The following is a 12,365-nucleotide window of genomic DNA, read 5'->3' on the forward strand; positions in this document are numbered from 1 at the left end:
TCCTGGCTGAGGTGCGTGCAGTGAGTGACGTCATCGCAAGCACCTGGACGCTGACGTCCAGCGCAGAGCGTGCGATGATGTCACTTATAGCGCGCACCTCTGCCAGGAAGTCCCCATGGGCAAATGTAAGTAGTGCAGGCCAGGTAAGAGTGTGTGGGTGAGTGAGAGTGTGTGTGTGTGTTTGTTTGTTGGGGTTATGCTACGCTACCTTATGTGGGGAATCTATGCTACCTAATGTGGGGAATATATGCTATGCTACCTAATGTGGGGAATCTATGCTACCTAATGTGGGGAATATATGCTATGCTACCTAATGTGGGGAATCTATGCTACCTAATGTGGGGAATATATGCTATGCTACCTAATGTGGGGAATCTTTGCTACACTACCTAATGTGGGGAATATATGCTACGCTACCTAATGTGGGGAATCTATGCCATGCTACCTAATGTGGGGAATATATGCTATGCTACGCTACCTAATGTGGGGCTACGCTACCTAATGTAGGGAATCTATGCTACGCTACCTAATGTGGGGAATATATGCTGCGCTACCTAATGTGGGGAATATATGCTACGCTACCTAATGTGGGGAAATTATGCTACATTACCTAATGTGGGGAAACTATGCAATGCTACCTAATGTGGGGAATATATGCTACATAATGTGGGGAAACTATGCTACCTAATGTGGGGAATCTATGCTACCTAATGTGGGGGAACTGCTGCCTATCTAATGCAGATTAATGTGAGTTGCAGTGCAATTTTATGGCATATTACTTTTTTTTTGGGGGGGGGGGCCCAGGCACATTCTTTGCACAGGGGCCCTCTGTTGTCTGTGTCCGCCCCTGCGGAGTACCACCTTAAAGAGGTATTCAGGGCTCTTTAAGGTGGTACTCCGCCCCTAGACACCTTAGCCCCTATCCAAAGGATAAGATTCCTGATCTCTGGATTTTTAAATCAACCAGTGCCAGAAAGTTAAACAGATTGGTAAATTACTTCTATTTAAAAATCTTAATCCTTCCAGTACTTATCAGCTGCTACATACTCCACAAGAAATCCTTTTCTTTTTATTTCCTTTCTGTCTGACCACAGTGCTCTCTGCTGACACCTCTGTCCTTTTTAGGAACTGTCCAGACTAGGATAGATTTTCTTTGGGAATGTGCTCCTACTCTAGACAGTTCCTACAATGGACAGAGGTGTCAGCAGAGAGCACTGTGGTTAGACAGAAAGTGAATTCAAAAAGAAAACAACTTCCTCTGGAGCATACAGCAGCTGATAAGTACTGGATGGATTAAGAATTTTTTATAGAAGTCATTTACAAATCTGTTTAATCAGTTGATTAAAAAAATGTTTATATATATATATATATATATATATATATATATATATATATATAATGTTTTTGAGTGGAGTACCCCTTTATATGGACATTTATCAACGGGTTTAGTCAGGTTTTCTTTACTATAATTGTCGCAAAATTGTCGCAACTGCGACTACGCGATTTTTCGTGCAACATTTTGACTGGAAAGCGAGAAAAGCAAGTTTTCCAAAAATTAACTACGTAGTAATAATTTTAAAATGGACTACGGGTAGTCGGGTATTTATTAACTGCGACAGTCGCAACTGGGTTAAACAGGGTTAAAAATTGACTAAAATTGACTAAATTGACTAAAATTGACTAAATTGACTCCAGCTCAAACATGGAGCAGAAAAAGCTACTACCAAAGTAAAAAAGGAAAAATTGCTTACGTGAAAGAAAATTATCAACAGGCTGAAACCAGTTGATAAATACGTCACATATAAGCAAATAAAAAGTAAGGAAAAAATTACTAAAAAAAAAATACATAAGCAAATATTGATAAATGTCCTTCTTAGCCTCTAGGGGAAGATTTATCAAAACCGGTCCAGAGGAAAAGTTGCTTAGTTGCCCATAGCAACCAATCAGATTGCTGCTTTCATTTTCAAGAGGCCTTTTGAGAAATGAAAGCAGCGATCTGATTGGTTGCTAGGGGCAACTCAGCAGCTTTTCCTCTGGACAGGTTTCATAAATCTCCCCCTTTTTAATTCCTGACGGTTGGGAATTTGGACACAAATATCACATTTTAGCGCAATTTGACCACAATTCTGCTGTTTGCCGCCACCCTGTTTTCAAATGGGTCACCCGAGCTCCCACAATGCACCCTGCTCCTCTCTGGAGACAGGACGCCAGCAACATGTTATTAGACAAAATAGAATTTGTTCAATAGACAAATATTACAAGAGATATCAAAGAACAAAGCCGGGGAAGCCATAGAAGACCTCCAGCCCTGTCATGGCGCTCGGGCTTTGATCTTTCTACTTTGTAGACGCGATCCGCAAGTTTCAAAGTTAGTTTTCTAGAGTAAAGGAAGGAGTCTGACAATGTTTATTTTTGTTGTTCCTGATAACAAAACCCAGACATGTTACCCCAGATCAGTGTTTCCCCAACCAGGGTGCCTCCAGCTGTTGCAAAACCACAACTCCAAGCATGCCCGGACAGCCTTTGGCTGTCCGGGCATGCTGGGAGTTGTTGTTTTGCAACAGCTGGAGGAATCTGGTGGGAAAACACTGACCTATACTACATACTACTGTATAGTCCAACATGCTGGGAGTTGTAGTTTTGCAACAGCTGGAGGCACCCCAGGTTGGGAAACACTGACCTATACTACATACTTCTGTATAGTCCAACATGCTGGGAGTTGTAGTTTTGCAACAGCTGGAGGCACCCCAGGTTGGGAAACACTGACCTATACTACATACTTCTGTATAGTCCAACATGCTGGGAGTTGTAGTTTTGCAACAGCTGGAGGCACCCCAGGTTGGGAAACACTGACCTATACTACATACTTCTGTATAGTCCAACATGCTGGGAGTTGTAGTTTTGCAACAGCTGGAGGCACCCCAGGTTGGGAAACACTGACCTATACTACATACTTCTGTATAGTCCAACATGCTGGGAGTTGTAGTTTTGCAACAGCTGGAGGCACCCCAGGTTGGGAAACACTGACCTATACTACATACTTGTATAATCCAGTTACATGTATGATCCAACATGCTGGGAGTTGTAGTCTTTGTTTGGGGTAGCTGCTGAGCCACAGGCTGTATCAGGGCATGCTGGGAGTTGTAGTTTTTGTTTGGGGCAGCTGCTGAGCCACAGGCTGTATCAGGGCATGCTGGGAGTTGTAGTTAGTAACTAACTGCAACTCTTGAATTTAATAAAAAAGCGATCAAAAAGTCACATCGAAACTAAAATTGTAACGTTAAAAACTACAGATCGGGGCGCAAAAAATAAGCCACACACATCCCTGTATAAGGAGAAATAAAAAAAAGTTATAGAGGTCAGAATAGGACTAATTTCCCCCCGCATGTGTGTATCCTGTGATGTCACGCATATATAATTAATTATGCGTCACCATGTCTATCAAGTTTAGGAAGCGCATATAATGTAAATATGTCATTTTACTTTTTACAAAAAAGGGGACAAAGTATGAGATTTTCCTACTACCTATTGCATTTTTTTTCTTAATGTTAGTGTTTTCTCAACCAGGGTGCCTCCAGCTGTTGCAAAACTACAACTCCAAGCTTGCCCGGACAGCCTTTGGCTGTCCGGGCATGCTGGGAGTTGTTGTTTTGCAACAGCTGGAGGCACCCTGGTTGGGAAACACTGATCTGGGGTAAAAAAAAAAAAAAAAAAAAACTATTCCTGGATCAGCTCTAATGTGGTCATCAAAGTTATAGGAAAGAACAGTATTTTTATTATCATCCATACGATCCCTCAGAATACAAACGTGTGTATGAGGAATTCTCTTTACAAGGGACTTTTCCTTTGAATGTCGACTCAAATACTAATATAACTGTGGTGGGCCACGGGGTGTGGAGGTGAGGTGTATGGGGCAGATGTTATAGTCCAGGGGAAGATGTTATTAATTGCTAAAATGTTTGTGACGCCAGGGCGTGGTTTTCCCAGTAACCACTCAAACGGTAGCACCGCTATCTCTAGGTAAGGCAGGGTAATAAGAGTCCAAGACCAGGTTAGGGTTAATGGTAGCTTTACTGAGGTAGGCAGACGGTACAGTCTATACAGCTAGGCCAGGATCCCAGAGAGGTGGCCAGTAACACAGGGGACCTCGCAGCTTGCTGGGATTTGTAGTGACTTGGACAGACTTTAGTACAGCCATGCTGACTATAATAGACTTGACTATAGACTTGACTGTAGGCAGTGGCAGCAGACATAGACGACTTGACTTACTGACATGTGGCTGTAGGTAGGCTTGAGGCCTCCAGATGAGCTGGACACTGGCTCTGAGACGTCTGGTCTTTACTGTGCCTCAGTAGGAGTGATAAGAGAGAGATTGTAATGGCTGCCCCTCTTATAAAGGGGGTCTGAGCAAGAAGCCCATAGGTCAAGCTGCAGGTCACCTGATTAGCTGGTGCTCTCTGGGTAACAAACACATCATGTGAACACATTATTATGTGACTAACTCAAAGGTCCTTAAAGGTCCCAAATACATAACACCCATAACATTATACATTATATATGCATATTACTATGGGGGAGACACTGCAGGAGGGCCCCTAGGACATAGAGGGACTCAATCTGACAGGGCCTAAGTACTGTACGGTATGGTGTCCATTTTAGGACATCGTCAGCCATAACTGCGTCCTCCGTCAGGTGAAATGGCGTCCCGCCTCCTCCCTCACCCCAATCGGCATCATCCTTCAGCCAAAACTCTCTCCATCCTCATCGGAAACTCCCTCGTCCAAAACGCTGTCATGCCTCAGACGATTCTCCCTCAGACGCAACTTCCTGCCGCATAGCAGAGCCGACGCTGCACAGCATGTATAGCAGAATCGAAACTGTGAAACTTGCATGTGTACTACAGACACTACATGTGCTATAGAGTCTGTATAGCAGAGCCGACACTGAATAGCATGTACAGCAGAACCCGTATAGCGGAGAACCAACACTGACTCGGCTCTGCTACACGGCAGGAAAGTTTTTTGTCTGAGGGATGACAGAGTTTCGGATGAGAGACTTTAGGATGACAAAGGAGGGAGGAGGGAATTGAACAGCTGACGCCTGACAGAGATTGGCCCGAGGGAGGAGGACAGAGCTAAGGCTAAAATGGACACCGTAGTACGGGACTATATCCCGTACTGGGACATCACATAAACAGTCAAGAATAAGTCAAGGACTCAGGAGAATCTTACTACTTACACTATCATTTTGTGATTTTCAGAGCTATAATTCTGCATTTAAATGTCAAGATAAATATATTATAATACTGCTGTTATGTACAAGAAAATTATCATAATACTGATGTTTGGTACAAGACTATAAGTATCAACGTACAGCTCAATACTGCTATTATCTGCCGGCTCATCTGCTCGGTCCGAGCGGATCCACTGGACTATACCACATTGGCTAAAACAGCCCAGATTACAAAAGGGTAAGAGGTGCCCTACACCAAGCCTCTCTATATTCACAAAATCCTGTGGACAGAGACCACTACTTTTTATTTGGTACCAAAGTTTGGTGGACTATAGGTCACAGCAGACCAATAAGCATATAAATTGTTGCATTATGTATATCTACTGGCTATACATTGCAAGTGATATAGGTATACTAAACCATTAATTTTAATTATACTATGTTTTATCTTACAGTATATTAGATGAACACTTTTATGTAATACACAGGCTGTTGTGGGACGCAAGGGCCCTGTGATTCCACGCAAGCTAAAATGCTACTTATGTTATATTATATTATATTTTATCTTTAATAAAGTTTAAGTATATAACCTAATGGACTGAAATATTATTTTTATTTTCATAAGTATTATAATATTGTCCCCTGTGTACAAAATAATTGCTACATTACTGGCTCTTATGTACTGTATAAGAATAGAAATACTAAAATACTTCCCCCTATGTACAAGAATATAACTACTATAATACTACTGAGTAAGGCCGCTGAGTGCGGCTGAAACGCGTCACCTTGTCATCACCCACTGTTACCGCTGAATAAAAATCGTATTGCTTGACATCCTGCGCTGGACAACTCTATTTCTTTCTAAGAATATAACTACTTTAATACAGCTCCCTATATACAAGAATATAAATACTATAATACTGCTTCTATATACAAGAATATAACTACTATAATACTGTCTCCTATATACAAGAATATAACTATTATAATACTGCTCCTATATACAAGAATATAACTACTATAATACTCCTCCCTATATACAAGAATATAACTACTATAATACTGCTCCCTATATACAAGAATAGAACTGCTATAATACTGCCTCCTATATACAAGAATATAACTACTATAATACTGCCTCCTATATACAAGAATATAACTACTATAATACAGCTCCTATATACAAGAATATAACTACTATAATACTGCTCCTATATACAAGAATATAACTACTATAATACTGCACCTATATACAAGAATATAACTACTATAATACTGCTCCTAAATACAAGAATATAACTACTATAATACTGCTCCTATATACAAGAATATAACTACTATAATACTGCTCCTATATTCAAGAATATAACTACTATAATACTGCTCCTATATCAAAGAATATAACTACTATAATACTGCTCCCTATATACAAGAATAGAACTGCTATAATACTGTCTCCTATATACAAGAATATAACTACTATAATACTGCTCCTATATTCAAGAATATAACTACTATAATACTGCTCCTATATACAAGAATATAACTACTATAATACTGCTCCTATATACAAGAATATAACTACTATAATACTGCTCCTATATATATAAGAATATAACTACTATAATACTGCTCCTATATACAAGAATATAACTACTATAATACTGCTCCTATATTCAAGAATATAACTACTATAATACTGCTCCTATATCAAAGAATATAACTACTATAATACTGCTCCCTATATACAAGAATAGAACTGCTATAATACTGTCTCCTATATACAAGAATATAACTACTATAATACTGCTCCTATATTCAAGAATATAACTACTATAATACTGCTCCTATATACAAGAATATAACTACTATAATACTGCTCCTATATACAAGAATATAACTACTATAATACTGCTCCTATATACAAGAATATAACTACTATAATACTGCTCCTATATTCAAGAATATAACTACTATAATACTGCTCCTATATACAAGAATATAACTACTATAATACTGCCTCCTATATACAAGAATATAACTACTATAATACTGCTCATATATACAAGAATATAACTACTATAATACTGCTCCTATATACAAGAATATAACTACTATAATACTGCTCCTATATACAAGAATATAACTACTATAATACTGCTCCTATATACAAGAATATAACTACTATAATACTGCTCCTATATTCAAGAATATAACTACTATAATACTGCTCCTATATCAAAGAATATAACTACTATAATACTGCTCCCTATATACAAGAATAGAACTGCTATAATACTGTCTCCTATATACAAGAATATAACTACTATAATACTGCTCCTATATTCAAGAATATAACTACTATAATACTGCTCCTATATACAAGAATATAACTACTATAATACTGCTCCTATATACAAGAATATAACTACTATAATACTGCTCCTATATACAAGAATATAACTACTATAATACTGCTCCTATATTCAAGAATATAACTACTATAATACTGCTCATATATACAAGAATATAACTACTATAATACTGCCTCCTATATACAAGAATATAACTACTATAATACTGCTCATATATACAAGAATATAACTACTATAATACTGCTCCTATATACAAGAATATAACTACTATAATACTGCTCCTATATACAAGAATATAACTACTATAATACTGCTCCCTATATACAAGAATATAACTACTATAATACTGCTCCTATATACAAGAATATAACTACTATAATACTGCTCCTATATACAAGAATATAACTACTATAATACTGCTCCTATATTCAAGAATATAACTACTATAATACTGCCTCCTATATACAAGAATATACCTACTATAATACTGCTCCTATATACAAGAATATAACTACTATAATACTGCTCATATATACAAGATTATAACTGCTATAATACTGCTCCTATATACAAGAATATAACTACTATAATACTGCCTCCTATATACAAGAATATAACTACTATAATACTGCTCCTATATACAAGAATAAAACTACTATAATACTGCCTCCTATATACAAGAATATATCTACTGTAATACTGCCTCCTATATACAAGAATATAACTACTATAATACTGCCTCCTATATACAAGAATATAACTACTATAATACTGCTCCTATATACAAGAATATAACTACTATAATACTGCTCCTATATACAAGAATATAATTACTATAATACTGCTCCTATATACAAGAATATAACTACTATAATACTGCTCCTATATACAAGAATATAACTACTATAATACTGCCTCCTATATACAAGAATATAACTACTATAATACTGCTCCTATATACAAGAATATAACTACCATAATACTGCTCATATATACAAGATTATAACTGCTATAATACTGCCCTCTCTGGACCATACTGTAACTTTAACAGGTAGAAGAACTGCCTTACCCATACTTTTTAGTATAATTGTGCTCAGTTGATTGATTTTCCTGATTTCTCGGCTCCTCACAGTGTATGGTAACATTTTCGCTGGTTTTAACGCCATTGTACTTTTGCTTTCAGGTCGACAGACTACGGGACAACTTACGAGAAGTTGAACGATAAAGTCGGATTAAAGACAATTTTGAGCTATCTTTATGTCTGCCCAACAAACAAGCGTAAGGTGAGAATATCCCTTAAATATCCTGTTATTTAGGACCGCTTTGCTTGAATAACCTTCTCTGCTCCCAGAGTCTATTACTGTTGACACAAACCTTATGACTGCAGGGAAAAAAGGCGATAGAAAAACAAATGGACGTGGAAGCAATTCTCCGCGCGCCCGGCAGCCGCTGATGGAGCGGCTCGTTAAGGTTTCGGAAGCGGCGCCGTAAATAGATGTTTTTGGAGGTTTCCACATTTACTCTGACTCTATTACAGGGGAAAATGGCCCTTAAGGTTTTCCTTTTCATAAAAATGTTACTTTGTCTTCCTTTATTCTTCACGACTTTCGTTAAAGCGAATAAGTTTTCTCCAAAGATGGTGAGACAGAGGGTTAAAGTGAGACCCCACCTTTTATTGGCTTCAGCCTCCAGGATTTATTATTTATTTATTTATCTTGGGCTTATATGATGCTGCATAGGCTGTTATTAGAGAATAATGCAGAGGTTCTTGTGTATGTCTTGTGCTTACCTTTTTTAGCTGATGTGGCAGGCGTGGATTTTCAGCCATACTGATTCATATTTCAGAATAGAAAATATTTTCTAATGTTGCCTACATTCATCATGAATCCTCTGGCTTTGCAGAGAGAGAGAGGGTGTGGAGTCTCATCACAGCATTTCAGGAGATCAACCTAATCACCTGGCTAGTCTCCAGCAACTACAAACCAAATTACTGAAAATTATAAATGGGTTGGGGTCAGTTCACAATACATGCAGTTTTGATATATTTTCTTATCCAAAGTGTGGTTTTTTTTTCGGAGGGGGGAGGGTGGAAATATGACCATGAGGAAAGTCTTCAGGCTGTTTGCTTGTTGCATTCTCACTGCTTTTTTGATGTTGTTATGGACATTCTTTTTTTGCTGGAATTTTACTAAACCTATCACACAAAATAATGAACAAAGATTCAGAAATCACTGAAAATTTTTAACTAAAATATAACTTTTATTTCTACAGCTCAAAAACACACTTAGCATCAGGATAGTCACCCTTGATGAGTGGTTGGTCAAGTTCATTTCTAAGTGTTTTCACCTAGAAAGACCCTAGCATAGACCATGAATATTTCATGTGAACAAAAAAAAAAAAAACAGATACGTCTTGCACACTAGCTGAAAAGGAAACTAACAATAGAAATTATATTTACTGCACATCAGAAAGAGCAACAAGCATCTGTCACAAACAGATATAAGATATTCAGTAATAAATGTGGCAAACAATAAAATCATAAATGTCTTAAAATGTTGAAGCTATGTTTAACGTCCCGACACATTTCAACAGTGTCTACCTCCTCAGGGGACCCAAATAATTAAGGATATAACAAAATGCGGATGTAGCGGTGCATAGATATTGTCAAGAAAGATGATGCCGTCCTGCCACTTGATGAAGTGGGTTGGATGTCATGATGGATGTATGACCAAGAATCGATTGGTGCTCTTTCTTGGTGCAACTTTTGGGAATATCACTGTTATGGTAATGATATGGTGGATATTTTAAAGTTGCAATATATCCGGAACTGGCTAGACTGAGGGATCCTTTGGTTTTCACCTTAAGTGAGGACTTTGTTTTAGCTCACGTCCGACTAACGTAAACAGCAGTGTTTCCCAACCAGGGTGCCACCGGCTGCTGCATAACTACAACTCCGGGCATGACGGGAGTTGTAATTTTGCAACAGCCGGAACGCTGGTCATTGGTCGCCTCCCAATGATTTACAGAAGATTTCTGGCATATTGGATTTCAGTTGCTTGGTCTGTTTAGCACTTTTTTAGGAATACCACTTTTTTAGGAATACCAAATGATGATGATTTGGATATTTTTAGGTTGCAGTTTATCTGGAACTGGGTAGACTAGAAGTCTATGGGGTCCTTTGGTATTCACCTTAAAGAGTATCTCTCATAATCTTGTTAAATTTTATAATCTTCCCAGTTCACTGCCCCCATCATGATAAACCACCCCCTGCCTTTATTTTTATTATTTTTTAAACATGACGAGAAGAAAGTAAGTAACGGAGCACTCACACGATGACATGTGTCCAAGGCAGGAAGGTCGGCTTCAATCCCGGTCTTCTGTAGAGGGGATGCAGTAGATGGTGCGGGGGGAGTCTCAGGCGCTGGCCACGGACCGTATCATGCCCTCTGGTGCTTTGTCAGGCCGTGTATCGGTGATACGGTCCGTGGCCGGCGTCTGAGGCTCCCACCACACCATCTACCACCTCCCCGCTATGGAAGACCGGGACCGAAGGCGACCTTCCTGCCTTGGACACATGTCATCGTGTGAGTGTTCTGTTACTTACTTTCTTCTCGATTTTTACCCGTACGTACTTGGTGAGTTCTGCCCGTTACTTTTATGGACTTTATGGATGCTTTCCGATTGGGATACTAGCACCCCTGAATTGATACAGGATCTAGCACAAGGGAACTGCTGATTTTGAGTAGCTTGCTGCAAGAGCACTTATATTGATATATCGGGGTTGTAGTGCCAACCTCTCTGCCGATAAATGATATAGGGTTCCCTTCCAGATGCTGGGTCATACTCAAACTCCATTTTTGAATGTGATGCTACACAACCCGATGAAAAGAATGGGGCAATCTGAGTCTTCTTTTGCTATTTGTCCTATGGCATGGGCAGTGGCTGCCTCATTTATGGTTCTGTCTACCTATGCCAGCAAAGCCCTTCCGGATTGTGGTCACATAACGATACCCCTTGTTGTGCCTGTGACATGCCCATACCCAGGGCTTAAGTCCTGCAGGAACTCATGGGAATGGGGTTCCTGCACTTTTTTCACAGCAGGAACACCTTTCCCATTAGCAGGAGTCCTGTAGGACCAGCCCTTGAGTGGAAATCATCGATGAGTTCCCATACTTTTTCCCCTTTACTTGACCCCTGACCATAACCTTATTGATGCAGCAATTCTGATGGGTTCTAGAGTAACTCGTCCGGTTTCGGGGCTTCAACGATAAAAATGTTAACGTCACAGATGAGTAACAATATTATCCATCTTCTCATCTTCAATGTCCATGGCTCTTTCTGATTTCTTTGAGAAAGCAGCATGACCTCTGCGCCAATGGACTATGATTTACAGCCGCACAACCGAGCCAAAGTGGATTTACAAAAAAGAAAAAAGAACAAGAAATGGAAAAATATGTTTGTAGACACGTATTTGGCCTTTTACTACCTACCGAACTTCGTATCCTCTAGCCAACAAAAATGCCGGGATACAAGGACATATTTTAAGCAAATAAATTAAAGCAGAGAACATTTGAAGGTGCACATTCAATCCACAAGCTGGAAATATGAAGGGGAAAGTACATTTGTTATTTGATGAGAACATTTGACAGGCCACTTATATCTTCTGCCTTGAGGTGTAAAGAGCTCAAATGCGGCTCGGTAAATTGTCCCTGTATTGGTTTACTGGAGTGAAAACACACATTTGTGACCGTGACACCG

At 38.9% G+C, this 12,365-nt stretch overlaps 1 protein-coding gene across 4 annotated transcripts in view; it reads left to right on the forward strand.

Annotated features, from left to right (window-relative positions):
• SORCS1 (sortilin related VPS10 domain containing receptor 1) overlaps window positions 1-12,365 on the forward strand; it is a 762,471-nt gene that overhangs the window by 402,829 nt on the left and 347,277 nt on the right. For all 4 annotated transcript variants that reach the window (XM_056530949.1, XM_056530951.1, XM_056530952.1 and 1 more), the window contains exon 3: window positions 8,791-8,890. In XM_056530949.1, the coding sequence (XP_056386924.1) occupies window positions 8,791-8,890 (100 nt within the window). The remainder of the gene's footprint in view (window positions 1-8,790; window positions 8,891-12,365) is intronic.

This window comes from Hyla sarda, chromosome 7, assembly GCF_029499605.1.
Source record: "Hyla sarda isolate aHylSar1 chromosome 7, aHylSar1.hap1, whole genome shotgun sequence".
NCBI lineage: Eukaryota > Metazoa > Chordata > Amphibia > Anura > Hylidae > Hyla > Hyla sarda.